Raw genomic sequence first — 20,320 nt, forward strand, 5'->3', positions numbered from 1 at the left:
TCCAAAATTAAGAGAACAGAAACAGCTGGCTGACCGGACAGTCACCGAACACTCCTCTGAAATCTTGGGGCATCAATCTTTGGCAGACTTTTCTGTGAAGCAAGAAATTTTGAAGGCCTGTCCTTCCCTGTCTTGGTATTTTTCTTTGTGTCCTACTTGTTCGGTTTGGACAGCATACCATTGAGGCAAAGGCAGTTTCTTGCCAAAATAGCTAGTTTTTGCCACAAGAAAGCAAACTCCATATAAAGTTTCTTCAGTGCTCAACATCCTTTTTAGAAAGAGATAGGTGCCACCAGGAGCAGACAGGTCTCATGTCAAGAAAAGTCTATGTTATTAAAATGTTTCAAATGCTTTCTCTTTGAAGTGTTTGAAGATTACCTATCTATCTAAAATATATCTTGGTATGATCTTGAAAACATAACTAACATGACTATAAGTTTGACAGTTATGGATGACTACTGACCTGTATTTCTTAATTATGCTAAATAGTTTGTAAAAATAGTTTTCAAAAACTAGAAATTTACATTAAATTGTTATATGAGGCATAAGACCTTAAACAAGAGTAGAAATGTATGTTCAGTATGATCTAACAAAAGTAGCTTTCAACTTGTATCAATATACAAAAATATCTTAAACAAGAGTAGAAACACATATACAGTATAACAAAAATAACCTTAAATTTGTATCAATATAAAACAATCTATATCAATGTAAAATATTTGACTAGTAGTTGCTATTTTAAAGTAGATTCAATAATCTACCCTTTTATCCTTTCATTTCTATATCCCCTCCTTTTCTTTTCAGAATGAGATCTCTGAATTTAATCTCTTTTGTTCAGCTTTTTTCCTGACCATACCCAATAACAACTTGTAACCAATCCTGATAAATGATGACAAATACTGATAAGCCAGTGAAAGACCAAAAACCACCCACCCCACCCCTTGGGAATGTGTGTATCATGTTCATAAAATTACTTTTTGTTTTCTGGGAATGACACCATCTCTAGGTGACCCTGAAAAAATAGGAAAATGATCCTGGGAGAGCTAGCTGTGTCATTGCTGTCCAGTCTGTGTCTGTGTAATGGGAAACTGCAGGGCTTATCACAAGTCCTGGCTAGAGTAGTCTGTGAGGCTGGGCCATATTAGCTAGCCACCTTGAAACTGTCTTAAGCAGTTTGGAGTCCAAACGGTCTTTGGGCAATGTTTATTGGTTTAGTGGCATTTGTCATTGTATTGGAGACTTCTTTTCTTTTTTTTTCTTTTTTTTTTTTTTGTATTTTATTTTATTTTATTTTATTTATTTATTTTTTTATTAATTAATTTATTTAATTATTAAAGATTTCTGCCTCTTCCCCGCCACCACCTCCCATTCCCTCCCCCTCCCCCAATCAAGTCTTCCTTCCTCCTCAGCCCAAAGAGCAAGCAGGTTTCTCTGCCCTGTGGGAGGTCCAAGGACCACCCACCTCCATCCAGGTCTATTAAGGTGAGCATCCAAACTACCTGGGCTCCCACAAAGCCATTACGTGCAATAGGATCAAGAACCCATTGCCATTGTTCTTCAGTTCTCAGTAGTCCTCATTGTCCATTATGTTCAGCGAGACCGGTTTTGTCCCATGCTTTTTCAGACCCCGGAGACTTCTGAGGTCACCGTTAGGAATGTTTAATGTATACAGTGGAAAACTCCAATTCTGTAATCATCATGCCAAGCCAAGCCAAGCCGAAAAAAAAAAAGCAATGTACATAAAATTAAGGCTATAGAAAAATGTTTTCTAAAAGTGGAAAAATAATTGCTATTCATAGACTATAGACTATAGAAAGATGATATATGTAAGATGTTTAAAGATATGGATCTATTTTCATTCTTCTACACGTTGACAACCAGTTCTGCCAGCACCATTTGTTGAAGATGCTCTCTTTTTTCCATTGAATACTTTTAGCTCCTTTATCAAAAATTAGGTGTTCATAAGTTTGTGGGTTGAAATCAGGGTCTTCTACTCGGTTCCATTGATCAACTTCTCTGTTTTTATGCCAATACCAAGCTGTTTTCAATACTGAGGCTCTGTAATAGAGTTTGAGGTCAGGGATGGTAATGCCTCCAGATGATCCTTTATTATATAAGATTGTTTTGGCTATCCTGGGTTTTTTGTTTCTCCATATAAAGTTGATTATTGTCCTCTCAAGATCTGTGAAGAATTTTGATGGGATTTTAATGGGGATTGCATTGAATCTATAAATTGCCCTTGGTAGAATTGCCATTTTTACTATGTTGATCCTCCCTATCCAAGAGCAAGGGAGATCCTTCCATTTTCTGGTATCCTCCTCAATTTCTTTCAAAACCTGGAAACAACCTAGATGCCCTTCAATGGAGGAATGGATGAAGAAAGTGTGGAATATATACATATTAGAGTACTACTCAGCAGTAAAAAACAATGACTTCTCGAATTTTGCGTGCAAATGGATGGAAATAGAAAACACTATCCTGAGTGAGGTATCCCAGACCCAAAAAGAGGAACATGGGATGTACTCACTCATAATCGGTTTCTAGCCATAAATAAAAGACATTAAGCATATAATGTGTGATCCTATAGAAGTTAAATAAGAAAGTGAACCCAAAGAAATCCGCTTGGAGAGGGGGAAGTAGACAAGATTGCAGGGCAAAAACTGGGAACTTGCGGGTGAGGTGGCATGGGGCAAAGGGGAAATGGGATGAGAAATATGAGAAGGGGAGGATGGGAGGAGCTCGGGGGATTGGGATGGTTGGGATATGGGAAGGATGGATACGGGAGCAGCGAAGTATATATCCTATCTAAGGGAGCCATCTTAGGGTTGGCAAGAGACTTGACTCTAGAGGGGTTCGCAGGTGTCCAGGAATATGTCCCCAGCTGGTACCTTGGGCAACTAAGGAGAGGGAACCTGAAATGACCCTATCCTATACTGATGAATATCTTGCATATCACCTTAGAACCTTCATCTGGCGATGGATCGAGGTAGAGACAGATTCTCAATTTGGAGCAACGGTCTGAGCTCTTAAGGTCCAAATGAGGAGCAGAAGGAGGGAGAACAAGAGCAAAAAAACAGGACCACGAGGGATGCACCCACCCACTGTGACAGTGGAACTGATTTATTAGGAGCCCACCAAGGCCAGCTGGTCTGGGACTGAATAAGCATGGGTTGATTCCGGACTCTCTGAGCATGGCGGTCAATGAAGACTGATGAGAAGCCAAGGACAATGGCACTAGGTTTCAATCCTAATACATGAACTGGCTTTGTGGGAGCTTAGCCTGTTTAGAAGCTCACCTTCCTGGACGTAGATAGAAGACCTTCGTCTTCCCGCAGGGCAGAGAATTTGGACTGCTCTTCAGTATCGAGAGGGAGGGGGAATGGTGTGGGGGGAGGAGAAGAGGAGTGGGGATAGGGGGAGGGGAGTGGGGGGAGGGGGCAATATTTGGGAGGAGGGGAGGGAAATGGGAAACGGGGAGCAGGTGGAAATTTTTAATTAAAAAAGAATAAAAAATAAATAAAAGGAAAAAAAAAAAAAAAAAAAAAAAAAAAAAAAAAGATGTTTAAAGAGTGTGAGGTTCCCCATGCACTGGGCTTCACATATAATCAGGATTGTTATTACTGTCTTTAAGGTGAGTTTTAGATCTTTCCAAGGCTTTGTTCTCAAGGACGTGTGCTGGAAGGTGGCAGAATGCCCTTGGTGAATAAGCACAGTAATTGCAGGCCTTGGAGCCCAACCTGGGTGGCATTTTGAAGATGAGATTAAAGTACTAGCTCATAGCTGCCAAGCACCAACAGTGCACAGGTCTCAATGCTTGGCATTCTTTCTATTCCAGACTTTTCCAAGAGCAGGTATTTCCCAGAGACGCATTTTATAAACAAAACAAACGGATGCTTGCTGTATTTGCTTTTCTTTTCCTTTTTGAGGAAATGAGGTTTTGGAGATTGAACCCCAGATTCAATTGCTAAGCTCACACTCTAACACTGAGCTACATATCCACCCTCATGCTCTTCTAATTAACAAGCTGTTTACACTTTCTATTTATTTATAATTTATTTAGCTTTAACACTAAATATTCAATTTTACTGTTGTTGTAAAGAATACACATAGCTCTAACATCATAGAGCCCTGTAGAGTTGCAGAGGCAGATAAGATGGCTTCCTTTGGTTTTGCATACACAGGGATGGCACTGGATCTCAATCCAGGGATACCATTCAGTCAGATTCCTGGTTTGAGAGCAGCTGCTCAATGGTTGTTATCAACTGAACATTAGGGGTGTACCCTCCCAGCTCCATTTGTACAATGAAGCACTGTCCCCACCCTTCCAATGTGCTATTAGGGGATGAGATCTTCGGTCGGTGGGGGAGGGAGGTAAGTAGAGTTAGATGGTGTCAGGAATAAAGAGCCATTACTTCGGTTTAGTGTCCATCAGAAGAGATTCCAAAAATCTGGTTCTTGTCCTCTCCTGGCCATGTAAGGACATCATGACATGACGGCAGTCATCTGTAAAACAAGACGCTCTCATCAGTAGGCAGCCATATTGGCACCAAATCTAGAACTACCAGCCTCTAGAACAGTGAAGAAATTGATATCTGTTTAAGCTACCCAGGCTATGCTATTTTTGTCTGTGTTTTGATAATGACAACCACACACACCAATATAGTAGCTATTGCCCCTCTGGGTCTATCAACTAATTCTGATAGTTATCACTCCACTGGATAATAACTGGAAATAATAGCCTGGAAAAAAAAGAACAGCACAGCATAATGGTCCATGTGGCCTCTGCTGATCTCTCACTCCTATGTCAACCACTTTACTTCTGCAGGAGACAGCATGGGAAGTATCAAGATAGGAGGAATATTGACTTACAGTTAGAATATGTATGTATTGAAAAAAATTTCTACAAATGAACAAATGACGGTTGCCCCATTTCTGTTTTAACAAACCAAGGACAATGTCTATCAACTAATTCTGGATGTTGAATTGTAATTAATATAAGGATTTATTATTAGTCTTGATATGATAAAATGTTATTAAGACAAAAGCAGAAGGAGAACTTGGTGTGCAGTTCAGTGTGAGAGCACTTGTTTAGCAAGTGCAAGGCCCTGGAAGAAAAAAGAATCAGAATTTTAAGATGCTATCATGCTTGAGAAATTACAGAAAAGCTAACCCATATTAAATGTTGACACTTCGTACTTAAATTCACTAAATAGTTTTGGTTCTCCCCTTCTGGGCACATAGTAAAGCTGAATGATATGGATCTCATCAGGGGTGAGTGGGTCCATTTAACTCTATCTGGCTGATGGGTTGTGAATCATTTTATGCAGCTTTGCTTGCTTGTCCATGTATCATTTTCTTCCTGAATAAGACCATTGACCTGATGTGCAAATGTTAAACACAATCCACATCATATTAAATCATACTCTTTCCCTCCCTTTTAGTGCAAATAGATTCTTTTCCCATACAATATATTTTATTACTGTTTCTCTTCTCTCTGCTTCTACCAGTTCCTCCGTACCTTCCTGATGTGGGATATCCTTCTATGTATGTGTTGCTTCTATTGGTTAATGATAAATCTGCTTTGGCCTATGTCAGAGCAGAATATAGATAGGCAGGAAGGGATATATAGAGAGAGTAGGTGGAGTCAGGGAGACGCCATGTAGCTGCTGAAGGAGGCAGACACCCCAGAACCTTACCAGTAGGCCACAGCCTCATGGTGATATACAGATTAACAGAAATGGGTTAATTTAAGATGTAAGAGTTAGTTAATAAGAAGCCTGAGCTAATAGGTCAAACAGTGTTGCAATTAATATAGTTTCAGTGTAATTATTTGGGTCTGAGTGGCCAGCAAACAAACAAGCAATCTCCATTTATACCTCCCTTCCCACCCAGATCCATTCCCTCTGTCTCTCATTAGAAAAGAAAAGACTTCTTAGAAATAACAATAAAATATAAAAAGATTTAAAAATCACATCAAAGTTGGACAAGGCAAGACAACAGAAGGAAAGGATTCCAAGAAAAAGTACAAGGATCAGAAACTCACTCGTTCTTGGTAGGGAGTCCCATAAAAATACTAATTGAAAGCTATAGTACATATGCATATGACCTGGCACAGACCTGTGCAGGACCTGGACTTGCTGCTTCAGTCTCTGAAAATCCATATGAGCTTTGCTTTGTTGATTAGAGGGCCTGTATCCTGGAGTCCTTCATTTTCTCTTTCTCCCTCCCCTTCCTTGGAGTTCCAAGGGTAGGGATTTGATGGAGACATCCCATTTAGAGCTGTGTGTTCTGAACTCTCTCTATATATCTCTTTGTGTGTGTGTGTGTGTGTGTGTGAGAGAGAGAGAGACAGAGACAGAGACAGAGACAGAGGGAGATAGAGTGAGAGTAATGTTTGGCTGTGGGTCTCTGTATATGTTCCTATCCACTGCAGGAGGAAGGTTCTTTGGATGATGGCTCAGTAAGGCACTGGTCTATGAGTGACCAGAATATCAGTAGGAATCATTCTATTGCTTTTCTTTTTGGGACCCATAGTGTTTGGTTTTACCCTAGGTCCTGTTCTATCTAGTCTCTGATTCTTGGTCACCTAAGCAGTGTCAAGTATGGGTTCCATCTCATGGAGTAGGCCTTTAAGTCAAATCAGATGTTGATTGGATATTTCTACAAGCTTTGTGCCACCATTGCCCTAGTATATTTTACAGGCAGGACAGCATTGGAGATCAAAAAAGTTGTAGCTGAGTTGGTGTTTACACTTTTCTTTTGGTTGCCTGCAGAGTACCTTCCCGTCCCAAAGACACTAGAACATAGGAATGAAGGTTCTATGTAGTCATCAGCTTGACCTCTCCATGTTCAATGAGTTGTTTGAGTGTTGCCTTCAGCAATGGGGCCTTACAGTCTGTTTGGAGAGAGCAACCTATTGTCTTGGCAACAGCCTAATTTGTTTGAATATTTCCATGGAACCACTTGGGCCAACAGCTCAATTGGCTGTAACCTAGTCTAAAATCACTGTTAATTTTTCCTTAACTTAACAGTTCTGGCAAATATTAAAATAATAAGAGCTTGGAGAGTTGTGACTTGATGGTACATTTACCAAATTCCTTCTCATGAGGAGCAATGTGACTCTTGTGGGGAAAGAGCATTTGTGGCAATGCAGGAATACAAATTCTGGAGAGAAGTGATTCTGTCTTCACTTGACACCACAGGATGAATGACAAGGTGATGTGAAATGGTGAACTAACAAACCTCCTTCCTTAATGCTGCTGTGGAGAAAGAAGGAAGTATGCTCAACGCCCCGGACATGCCTTAGAACCCATCCCAGCCTTCCACCAAAGTCAAGCTCTTTAAAATGAAGGCTTTTGCTTTGAATGGCATTAGTGTTTTAGCATCTCGTATCTGTTAGGATCAGGTAAGCAGAAAGGATGGGAGGAAGGGAGAATGACCATAGGAATATGGGGAGGGTGTCTTCAGTCTTTTCTTTCTTGATGCATAGTGTCTTAGTTAGGGTTTATATTGCTGAGAAGAGACACCATGACAATGGCAACTCTTACAAAGGAAAACATTTAATTGGGTTCACTTACAGTTTAGAGGTTTAGTCGATTATGGTCATGGCAGGAAGCAAGGCAGCATCCGGACAGACTTGGTGCTAGAGAAGGACCTGAAAGTTTTTACATTTTGACTCTTAGGCAACAGGAAGTGGGCTGAGACACTGGCTGTGGCTTGAGCATATATGCGACCTCAAAGCCTTCCTCCACAATGACACCCTTCCTCTAACAAGGCTACACCCACTCCCGCAAAGCCACACCTCCTAATAGTGACACTCTCTTTGGGAGCCATTTTCGTTCAAACCACCACACACAGGAACCAGCAGAAGTTAGAAAGGAGCTGAATGGAGGCTGGCAAGGGTCTCAAGTCATCAGGAACCACCATGTATGTATATGCGAAGGTCTAAGAGAGGGTCGCCATATTTATTCTTTTGAAGTTTTTCAGTGGAATTGGCCCAACTATATGACGGGTTTTGTCTTGAAAATGGTGGTCCTTATCTTAAAAAGTCTAATATAAAAAAAAGAGGACAGCTGAAAAGAGCGTAATTGGAGTCGTCTGCTATATTTTAAGTGAACTTCCTTTTTTACGCTGTGTGGATGCATTATGATTGACTTGCTCCTAAGTAGGTCTGAGTTGCACAACATCACATCAGCAGCAGTGATTGCAGAACAATGATTAAGATCTTTTGATCTGGCAATGAATATGAAACATAGTTAGGCAATTAGACCTGCTAGCAACTGGCCTGGGACCTATCAGCATGGCATAATTGATGTTTCCTAGCTAGACTCTTGTGGCACATGCCTTTAATCCCAGCAATCAGAAGGTAGAGGCAGGTGGATCTCTGAGTTTGAGGCCAGCCTGGTCTACAGAGTAAGATTTGGAACAGACAAGACTACACAGAGAAACCCTGTCACAAAAGAAAAAAAAAACAAGAAATAAAATAGTTAAAGTTTTCTTTGACCAGCTCATTCTAGTACTACCATATTTTATTGTAAAGTGAGTCCCTTGCAGTTGTCATAAAGAAAAAAATGGCATGTAGTTTATTTTGATACTTTTAAGTAATACACATTTGCTTTTCCTGATTAAAGAATGAAACTCTGGGGCAATACAACCATGCATCATTCAGCAATCTGTTCATTAAATGTTTATTAAAAGTCTGATATATCACAGGCTTGTGTACAGTACTAGGGGTAATGTGGATGTAAGAAGGAAGTCCAGCTCTATGTGTATTGCTGCATGTGTGAAGACCACCTGAGATTCAGTTGTGTAGAAGAAATCCACTTTTCAACTCTGATTTCTTCCTGCAACTTAATGCTGGAACTGGGGCAAAAACCCTGAGGTAATCAGGCAACTAGCAGAACCCTGAGAAGAACAGGGAAGGACAAAAGGACAGACACTTTGAAGCCTGTATTGAAGCAAAGCCTCCTCTTGGAAAGTAACTAAGGGGCGGGGAGCTAGAGAGATAACTCAGTGGCTAAGAGCACTGTTACTCTGGCAGAGGAGAGGACTGGAGCTTGGTTCCCAGCACTCCTATCCTGGTACCCACAACTGCCAGTAACTCCAGCCCCAGGGGATCTGCTGTCTTCTCCTGGCCTCTGCAAGTACCCGCAGGCATGTACACAGGCAAATACACACACATGAATAACAAAATAAAATCTTTAAAAATAATAAATTATATGCTGTGTATTAAAATAGACCCCGAGGGCTAGAGATGTAGCTCAGGGCTGGATTACTTGCCAAGTACCTGTGAGGCTCTAGGTTCAGTCCCAGCATCACCACCTATAATGGTCTGCTCTGTCCCTTTAAGAGACAAGCCATGCCTATTCCCTCCTACATCTGCGAAGGCAAGCTGATCTTCAGCTTCCAGCCTTAGTCTTTCCTCTTTTCCAGCTCCCTCTCCAAGAGGCAGCTTCTGTCTCTCCCTTCTCCCCACTTCTCTCCTTCCTCCTTTCTGTTTCTCTCTCTCCCTCTCTCTTTCCCTACTTCTCTCTCTGCTCTCCCCTTTCCCCTTCATAACCAACTAAATAAATATCCAACCTCACTCTGCATGGCATGCCTATCTGTCTGTCTCTTGCCCACTGTGTGGCTCACTGCCAGGGACCAGCTGCCTTCAGAGACCTGCGGCATGGTCTTGTGGTGTGCCCACCTGTCTGTCTCTCCCAGTGAGACTGGCTGCCCCATCGAGGTCTCTCACCCACCAGGCAGCTCCCTACCTGGGACTCATGGCCCACTGCAGCCACTGGGAGAACTGTGCCTGCCTGGGACTGGCTGCTCTTGGGACCCACTGCCCGCTGTGGGACCTGCAGCATTTTACTTTTAACATAATGCTATCATCTAAATGGCAGGCAAGTTTGTTCAGGCTATGAACAAACACAGGGACAGTATTGTGAGCTTTGATTCAGAGTGGCTGGTATATCTAGTCACACAGCCCCACATGAGACTTTTGGATCAAACTGACTTAAGATAAGCAGAGCATAGTAAGTGATAAATCATAGGAAGATAGTTTTCGAAATCACACTGATTAACTTCATCGATAATCCACAAAAGGTGGATTGTCTACTCATGTCAGAACCCCCGGTACACAGTTTGTAGTTTGCTACACATTCTTATACTCAGATTGCAGAACAGTCTGTTTATACTCTCATTTCACAATACAAGTTTATCAGTGTGGATCCTTCTTTGTTATGGTTGAAAGCTGCCTATTAAAGATTGCAAAACTCCACAATCAGGAGCTACACTTTATCATGCTTCCTACTGAATCCCCAGTACCCAACACTGTGCCTATATCAACCTCTTGCTGGTCCCCTGACCCCAGCTGGCCATTGCACACTGGAGACACAGGATGGGGAGTAGCTGGGCAGCAGGATCTCCTGTTTCCTGCGGGTAGGAATGACCAGGGAGACTGTTTCAGAGGCCAGCTTGTATTGAAATGGTAGGGATAGCATATATAGCTCAAGTCAGGGGGAAGGAAGGGGAAGAAGGGGCTCAAGGGAGGAAGTGCTGCAGCAGGGTGGGGGGGGGTTCCAGTTTATCAGTCAGATTAGCAGACTGTCTGCCGGTCACATGATTTCTGAGAAGCCAGCTCCTTGGGTTGGCGGACAGAAGCTTGACTGACATTATCATGACTTTATCATAGAGCTTTTGGCTCTATGGAGTTAGTGGGTCCAAGCCTGATTGGGTAGGGAGCAACCCCACTCTTTCCATGCTCTCTGAGAGATGCTTGGGTTATGGGCTGGGAATGCACAATCTTTGTCACGTGTCTGCCATTCAACCTTTTTGAACACCCCTCATCTGACTGTTTAAAAATGACTACCTCCCTATAAAATGCCCCCAGCCTTTCTTGTAGCTAAGATAGAAGCATGTGACTCAGGCACATGTACCGGAGAGAGACATGAGTTCTGAAGTGGACAATGCAAAAAAGCAGGTTTTCTTCAAGTCTTATTTTTCTAGCAAAAGCAGCAATGGAAGCCTCAAGCTTTATCTCCTCCTCTAGGTCAACTTTTCATTACACTTTTGCATCATATTACAATCGTTAGTTCTAACAGATTTTCTGTCCCCACCCCACCCTCAGGAAAATAAGTCTCTCCACCTACCTTGTAAGTCAGATCAAGCCCAATTGAAAAGTGTAACAACATAGCAATAGGTATATTGAGCAAAACAACTCCCAGGAGGGTTCTCTGAGGTCAGAGAAGTCACACACCCAGGCCAGGTCAGGAAAGTTTTATAGACTGTAGGCAAGGGACAATGATGTGTTTGTTCATCACAAGCTGGGTTTGTGCCCAAGGATGGTCTAAAGCTGAGCGCTTAGGTGGGGACCTAGGTGGCTGGAAGCATCAGGGGAGGAAGTTGCAATAGTCACCAAGAATGCAGAACTGGGCTTCTTGGCATGTTTCCTTAGTTTGGAGACTCTCTGAGCAGGTGGGATTTGGAGAGACAGAGAGATTGGAATCGGGCTTTCTGGACTGTACAGGGGTAAGCTGGAGGCCCCAGCCAAACAAATACCATTAGATTGTAACCTGTTGTAGTAGGGTAATACTAACCTGTGTGTCACTACTTCTTTGGGTGTCGGAAAGCCCTTTCACAAGGGTCACCTAAGACCATAAAAAACACAGATGTTTGCATTATGATCAATCACAGTAGCAGAATTACCATTATGAAGTAGCAACAAAATAATTTTACGGTTTCGGGTCACCACACATGAGGAATTGTATTAAAGGGTCACAGCATTAGGAAGGTTGAGAACCACTGCAAGAGAAGCTCCATTCCTATTCATCTAAAGTAAAAACACAGGGCATTTAGGGTGAGCCGACTATTCCCCCATAAGAGGTGATTCCAGGAGCGAGGCGTCTTTCATCTTGTGGCCTTGCCATCTGCACTACATGGTTTCCCAAGTGCTGATCCACCTGAACCTTACCAGAAGGCCAAGGGCACGGGGAAGCACACACTGAGGGGCTTGTGAGAAGCCTGGGAAGTGAGGCTGTCACTTTGTCTGCAGTCGGTTGCCCTGAACCCAGCTATGCAGCTGCTGTACGGCTGCCCCAGCATCATGAACACAGCCCAGTTTCCTCCAGGTGAGATGCCATGAGCATGAGGAAGTCATGGTTAAATCGATACCATCTGTCGTCTCTCTCGCTTCCTTCTTCCCCAGGATCACCAGCAAGGTCAACATAAAAACCAAGTGCAAATCACAGACTGATGCGGTTCCCATCTGAATTGGCTCTCCTGAGCTTGCTTTCCTTCTGCTGCTGCTGCTGCTGCTTCTTCTTCTTCTTCTTCTTCTTCTTCTTCTTCTTCTTCTTCTTCTTCTTCTTCTTCTTCTTCTTCTTCTTCTTCTTCTTCTTCTTCTTCCTCTTCCTCCTCCTCCTCCTCCTCCTCCTCCTCCTCCTCCTCCTCCTCCTCTCTCTCCCTTTCCTTCCCCTTACTCCCTCCTTCTCTCTTCTCCTCACTCCCTCCCTCTTTCTCTATTTCTCTCCCCCCCAAGTTTTCATGTTGGGGAGCATGTTCATATTCATTGGACATTATTTCCATTATTCTTTACTTGAAATTTCTTTTATCTCCAAACTTCCTGCGTGTCAGTTTGAAAGGAAAAGTACTTAGCAGGCAGCCTGGCAGCCACATGTGGTCTGGGGACGCTGGCATGGGGAAGACTCAGAGACTTCGAATTCTTCCTTGCTGACCACCCACAGGCTAATGAAAGAAATGTCTTTTTATTTTCCCTGCATCTCTTGGACTAGGTGCTTTGTCAGCAGCCAGAGAGAACTGGGAGTATGATTCCGGTGCCAGGGACCTCCAGAGCCCAGACTTGCAGAGCCGGCTGCCCTTCCAGAAGCTGCTGGAGTGTGGCGGAAGCTCTTTGCCTCAGCCAACTGTCCTCCACAAGCTTCTCACACAATCCCCGCATGTTGGCACCTCTACGGGCGGAAGCTATCTTGAGCTGGCCCGCACCGTGAGTACCTTTGTTCACAGAACACGTCTTCTGTCTATATTCCATTAACAGTATTTTAATTTTGAGCTCCAAAGGGAATATTGAGCATTGCCTCTTCTTGTTGCACTAAATATTTTACCATTTCCTTGTGGCTGGTATTGCGGAGTATTCCAAAGTCACTAGCACTAAAAGGCTTTGGAACTTCATTCTCACTGCTAACAATAACGTAGAATTCTAAAGGGTGTTCTGACTAACTCTGTTGTAGCCTGTGCAGTCTGATTTACTGAAGTCCACGATAGTTCTTCTATAGCAAGAACGCTCCTGTGGCACCAGAGTTTACAAAGCTATAGAATACACTTCCTTCTATTTGGACTTCATGCCTTTGAAATGAAAAGAGAAAACGGTTTCACTGAAAGTCTGATTATTGTTCTGGTTTATACCTTTGAGATTATTTCTGTGGGAACTATGGGGAAACAGCATTAATTTATGCCGTATTTAGTTTAACTTTATTTTTTTCTTATCGGTGCTGAGGACGGAAGCACAGCCTCACGCATGGGCAAGTGCTACATCCGAGCTACCCAGTCACTTCAGCTCCCCTTTTCTGTTCACATGAGCCATGACAGTGACTGTCAGGGGTAAAGAGCTATTGGCTTCCGTCAGGCAGAGATGGGACATGAGGGTATACCGCTGATGGCTCGCTCTTTTCAGTACCTTGCAGTTTACAAACTAAGATTGCTATCTGAGCTCTGTCCGAATTCTTCCCTCCCTTTCAACTCCCTCCTTCACTCTCCCTACCTGGCTTCTTGAAATTCAGGTTAGAATGGGGAAATGGCAAGTCTACAGCCAGGACATATGATTCACGGTTTGTTTGATAAAGACTGCAGGTTTATAAACACATGTTATAACATATCTTCTATTCATATATTTTGGAGGGAGATGTTTGAAAAAGCTAACAATCAAAAATCTCTAGCAATAATTAAAATGCCAAGAAAAATCACCCAAGCTCCAATGACATTCTCTAAGATTCCTAACCAGTTCTTGTCAAAACTGCTAAGCGTATTAAAACCAAGGAAAGTCTGGGAAGAAACACCGCCTGCTTACAACCATCCTAATATGTAACACCATCCCCTTGGTGGGATCCTAGATAAGAAAAAGCCAGAGACCTGGGGAAATATGGGTTCTAGCTGATGAACAGTGTTGCTTCATGAACTGTGACAAGGATCATATAATAATATAACATGTTAATAAATGAGAAATTGGTCATGGAACTCTCTATCCTGTCTTTGTAACTTTTCTGTAAGTCTAAACTGTTATCATTTAAAATGCATTTAAATTTTAAAATATTAAGAGCACCTATATTGCAATCTCTTCCTGGGTATGATTACATCACCTAAGGCCTGTCCAATCACCCATGGTTATTGCACTGTTCCTTATTGACCACCCTTCAAGGACAACTTTGCACAGTTTGACTAGAATTATAACTATAGTACCTACTTTCTGTATGCTCAGTAGAGAAGGAGACTGCCAGTAAATATGTCTGCCATGGGTCTGGATTATATATAACCGTTATATATGCCTGTTACATACCCTCTCCAGCAGACTGGACCTTCCTTATGAGCTTTGGAGCTGAGCTTTGGAGCTCCCGAACAATCTTTATAGCTCAAGGATTATCCTGTACTTCTTAATTCTCCTTCCTCCACCCCCGAATTCTAAGACTATTGGCATGGACCACCATTTCTGGTGTATGCATTGCCGAGAAGTAAACCCAGTACAGCAGGTGGACTAAGTAAGCACTCTGGTGATGGAGCTACAGTCACCAGCCCCTGACCTTGTTTTCATGATAGCCAATGCCATAGCAACACAGATGCCAGTAAAAACCAGCATTACACATTGATCAATATTTGGTTGGCATCTGCTCTGAAGGACTCAAGGTTCATGGCCCCAGATGTCCAGCAGTTCCATTGTGGGAAGCTCTAGGAGCTGTCAGCTTCCTACCACTAAGTGAATCCGTGGTCTCAAGTGGAGTCCTGCTGCCCTATCTCTCCTTGGCAGAAGTAGGTACAATCCCCAGGTTTCATCTAGCTGGGTCCTCTGAGTTGGGGGATCAAAGGTATTAAGGCATAGCGTTCTCATATGTCTCCATACATATCCCTCCCTGCTGGTTACTCAAGCACTGAGTGGATGATGCTTGAGATGGCCTGAGCAGATACTAGTTAGATAACAACTCCCTTAAACACAAGGTTTGTGTGATGCCCTTCCTACATTCCTAGAGACATGTGAACAAATGGTTCATGCTGATAATAGATCAAAGAATGGATACCACCAAAGGCCAACCAATGGATTTAATTTGGGTTTCTTATAGGGATATAAGTGAGGGGTTACTTATAAGACCATAAATGATTCAAAAACAGTTTCATCGCCAAAATCCCACACCAGTGTGAGTAGCAAATCACAGAAACCAGAAACCTACAGTACACTATCCAGCCCACACACAGTTCAGCGGGTTGGAGACTGTCTCTTTCAGGTAGCCCCGACGGCCTGTGTCTCTTCTGGGTCACTCAACTGATTTCTGCGTCTCCCAGGCAGCCCTTCTGGTATGAGAATGTCTTTCAGCAGTCCTAATAGTTTACATATGCTTCAGGGGAGAGGAGCCTAGGGAATCTGGTCAGTTTTAGGAACTTCCTGATGCTTTTGCATTGCTTACTTCCTGCGATGAACTAGCTTCCCGGCTAGATAATCTTTCATCTCCTTTAGAAAATTCTGTTTGAATGACCTTTTCTTCAGGGTGGAGGGTTTTATCTCAGAGGAAATTGTTACTCAACCCCAGACACGCAGCTCATTTAGCAGTAGTTAGTGCACTTCAGCTTGTAGTCTTTTCTGTTTGTCCATGGCTGTGAAAATCTATGAAAAATACCTGTGGTAAGTGATGGCATCTAGTCACTGAAATGCAATGAATAATTAAAAAGGGTTCAAGTCCACAAATGATTATGTGACCACATAAATAAACAAAACTGAACATGCTCATGTACGGCCATCCTTCATGAGAAGCTGACCATAAATGCAAATACGGGCACTGAAGTCTTAGGATGGCCATGTTTTCTCACAGAGTGAGAAAACCAGAAAATTTTAGCTATGGCTTGAATTCAATTATGTGCTTAAACCCTGGGTTAGGGGATTGGGGCTCTCAATTCTCCATCCCTTCCCATGTCCACACCATTTCTGATGTCCATTGGAGTCTTCTTGTTACATGAGAAATCGTAGTCATTGTCTAAGTCCTGTGTTTAGACAGGTTCATTATAGCCACCACTGCTTCTGAGTCTCCTCACAGGGATCCATGATCCCAGCTTGAGAAACACACCTCGTGTGTGGCCAAAGAAAGCAAACAGCCTCTTGAAATGGCACACTCAGGCAGTCCCTTTATTTACAAAGTCGTATTAAAAGTAATTTATATTCCTTCTAAAACAAAATCTTGAACTAATAAAATTAAGTTCTGTTTAAAAACAAAACAGCTAGAAGCAAAAGCCATTGGTCAGCATCCAGCTAGGAGACAGGAAGCACATAGTAATTCACACGGGGGAAAGTTAATAGAAGCAATATTAATGAGTAACACAGTATTACCACCAGCGGGTAAAGAAAACTACAGCAAGTTTATACATAACACAGGGAAAGAGCAGCCTCACATCTCAGGCAGAGACAGAGTACCCAGACAAGAAACACATTTAGAAGAAGTATCTCAAATTACCCAGTGCTGATTCTACCTCTGAAGTGTGATGGTACCCTGTGGGCAATAGAGAAGTTCCTGGTGGTTCTTCATGCCAGGGATGACAAATAGATACCAGCTCTTTAGAGTATTGGCCCAACTGTCTGGATTCCATCGGCAAGACTTGATGAACATCACAAAGAAAGTGACTTCAGAATGCCAGTGAAATTCTAGAAAGCCTTCTGAAATAGCAAGACACTAAATCTTTCCAGGAGTGAGCAAGCTGGATGTCCTACCATGTCTCTGTCTGGGAGAGCGCAGCCAGATTGGGGATTTCTGGCTTCCTTCAGTGTCCTTCAGCTTCCTCTGTTAACAGAGAAACAATGTTTACAGAGTCCCCTCCACACGATGAAGCAGGAGAAAGAAGGGTAGATTGGACGCAAAAGGAAGAAACCCATAACGGACATAGGTCTCCCCACATCACCCACTGAGAAGCATTTACTTTCTAAGTTCCTGCCGCTGCCACCACCACCCTCTCAATATTGTTACAATGGCCATTGAGTTTCAGCAGGAAGTTTGAAGGAGACATTCAAACCAAAGCAGGTGCCAAGTACAGAACAAGATGATGCTGTAAATAAGCAGACACTTGTATGGAAGAGACAGGATGGCACATGTGATTTAGGGCACAAGTAATGGCTTACCTCCTCATACACATGTAGGAGCTGGTGGTGCAGTCTGTTGACTCTGCAGCTTGGTGTTCAGCTTTAAGCTATTCTGGGGCTTTCAGGTCAACACAGGAGAGCAAGGCCAGTCTGCAACCTCCTTCACACTCTTACTATGACCAGTCTGGGTACTGCTGGTGACCTGCAGGAGAAGTTGTGACCTGCAGGAGAAGTTGGCCAAGGACCCAGAAAAGCTGAAGGCAGAGATTTGGTAGGTCTGTAGTGTAAGCCTGGTACACTAAGTTGTTAAGTGAAGGACTAGCAACAATCCGTGTAAATTGCCACTGTGCTTGGTACCTGATTTAGTGTGAATGTTTTCTCCAAAACTCATGCTGAAATTTGATCACCATAACCATACTAAGAGGGAGGAGCTTTAAGAGGTAACTGGGCTCCAAGGTTTCCACCTTTGCGAATAGGATCGATGTCATTATAAAGAAAGCATAAGAATGCCAAGCATGGTGGTGTATTCCTTTAATCTCAGCATGCAGGAAACAGAGGCAGGTGGATAGCTATGATTTCCAGGCCAGTCAGGTCTACATAGCAAGCTCCGGACCAGCCAAGGCTACATTTTGAGACATTGTTTCAGCAACAACAAAAAAAGAAGAATTGATGATGATGGTGATGGTGATGGTGGTGATGATGGTGGTGATGATGGTGATAAAATGAGAGTTTGCCTACCCCTTACGAACTAAACGCCATTGTCAAATGTTGGCACTTTGGTTTTGGATTTCCCAGCCTTGAAAGCTGCGAGTTCCTAAGTGTCTATTCATCGTAAGTCACCACGCCTAGGTATTCTGTGAGAACAGTACGGAACAGACTAAGACAGCGTCCCGCCCTAGCTTTCAGAAGCTGTCAAGGATGACTTCTTCACATCTAACTTGATGATTTCACATGGGATATTCCTCATGTACGACCAGGCAGAGCCATACAGGAAAGAAAGCTCCAGGCAGCTGGTTTCAGCTTAGCTGAACTGACTTCATTCTGAGCCACCATGGAACGATGATAAAACTGCCAGCAAAGCCCAAGCTCTCTTTGTAAAGCAAAGCCACACGAAACAGGGAGAGTTTGGTACAGAGAGACTGCAACAGGAAAAATGCCTGTTCTCTGAAAACATTTCTCCGAAGATCCGGATGACTCAGAGAGTAATGTTAGAGCTTCTAAATATTGACACGCTGGAGCACTCTGATGCGTAAAACATAAACACCTTTATTAGTAGATACACCATTGATAAATTCTTGAACAAAATATAAATTTTTTGGCACATTCTTTCAACCGTACAATCATTTTAAATGACCTTAGCTTTGGCATTTTTATTAATAATAGAACTAATTGATATAAATCAAATCTGCTCTTGGAAAGAAACCGTGCACACGATATGAAGTGTTCAAATGAAACAATTCCATGGGAAGTAACAGCCATCACTCGTCTCCTCATCTTCTCTCACTTAAATGGCTTCACAAAATTGTTTATGTTCTTGAATCGTTTCTAACACAGGGGAATTTCCACTTCTCCTTCTGTTATTTTAAGATCTTCTGATCACTAAGGAGTTGCCAACTTTAGGGCTAAGATCTGGAAACCTTTGCTCTGGAGGACATACCCCAGCGTTGTGGCCACAGCACCCTCTTCTGGGCACTGTTCAGCGGCAAACAAGAAATTCTTCAGCACAGCTTCAACCAATCCTTCAGAGTTTTAGGGAATCAGGACAATACAAAATGAACAAAGAATAAGTATAGAGATTTGTTTTCTTCTGAGAACATGGCCAAGGAACAATCTAGAAGCTTCGAAAACTTTCTTCTGTTTAGAAGTTTAGAAAGCTTCTAAATGGTTGTAGGATTTGCTTCCATAATGACAAAGGCATTTGGCTTTGAGCTGTCATTTATCTGACACGGCAGCTAGCAATGAAGAAGTATTATGACTTTGTGTTTCCCCACTGTTTCAAATGATGGCTCAGAGCACAGGAAAGCACAGTTGGCCTCTTTTCTTTGCAGATTAAAAAAGCTAAGTCTTACCGAGCTGTCCAAGCCTGTCTTCCTCTGCCTTGCACAATTAGGTTTCAATGTTGTCTACTTCCTTATAATTTTTTCTGCATTTTCTACATGTTTATGCATGCATGAACATGAACATACCAAGGCACACATATAACCTCGAATAACTTTGGAGTCAATTCTCCCCTTCCACCATGTGAGTCCCAGGGCTTGAACCTTGGTCCTTAGGCTTGACAGAAAGCACCTTTAGAGCCATCTCATCAGCACAAGTTTACTATTTTAACACTTCATTTTGTACTTTTTAAACAAAAGGCATTTATATTTTCTTAACAAAGAAAACAAGGTTGTGCAAATGAAGTTATATAAATTTAAAAGTCAACAGCGGCTGAAGAGATAGCTCAGCAGTTAAGAGAACACACTGTTCTTGCAGAGGACCCAAGTTCAGTTCCCAACACTCTTACTGAACAGCTCACATTTGCCTATAATTCTAGCTTAAGGGGATCTGACATTCTGTTACTGCTTCAGAGAGGACTGCACACAAGTGTGTATGCGTGCACATGTGTATGTGTGCACACACACACATACTTAACAATAAAATAAGCAGGCTCTGGAGAGATGATTCAGCAGTTAAGAACACTCATCCAGACGACATTGGTTCAATTCCTAACATCCATAGGGTGACTCACAACTGTCTATAACTCCAGTCCAAGGGGACAGACACACTCACTCAAAAATACATGCAGGCAAAACACCCATGCACATAAAATAAATAATTAAAAAGTAAAAGCATTTTCATAGCATGCTGTACTAAACAAATGAGAGACCTAGTGAGTTTTGATGTTCTGTGACTCCAACAGTCAGAAACCCTATGGAGCCTTTTCTTTTCTGCTGATAATAAAATCAGCCATGCTCCAGGGGATGGCCTGACGTCTAGAAGCATATGGGC

At 42.6% G+C, this 20,320-nt stretch overlaps 1 protein-coding gene across 1 annotated transcript in view; it reads left to right on the forward strand.

The window, feature by feature from the left end:
- The window catches only part of Mcc (MCC regulator of WNT signaling pathway), a 365,744-nt gene that overhangs the window by 76,117 nt on the left and 269,307 nt on the right, over positions 1 to 20,320 (forward strand). The window contains exon 3 of the mRNA XM_057788580.1: positions 12,777 to 12,988. Coding sequence (XP_057644563.1) covers positions 12,777 to 12,988 — 212 coding nt within the window. The remainder of the gene's footprint in view (positions 1 to 12,776; positions 12,989 to 20,320) is intronic.

Source organism: Chionomys nivalis, chromosome 14, assembly GCF_950005125.1.
Source record: "Chionomys nivalis chromosome 14, mChiNiv1.1, whole genome shotgun sequence".
NCBI classification, from domain to species: Eukaryota; Metazoa; Chordata; class Mammalia; order Rodentia; family Cricetidae; genus Chionomys; species Chionomys nivalis.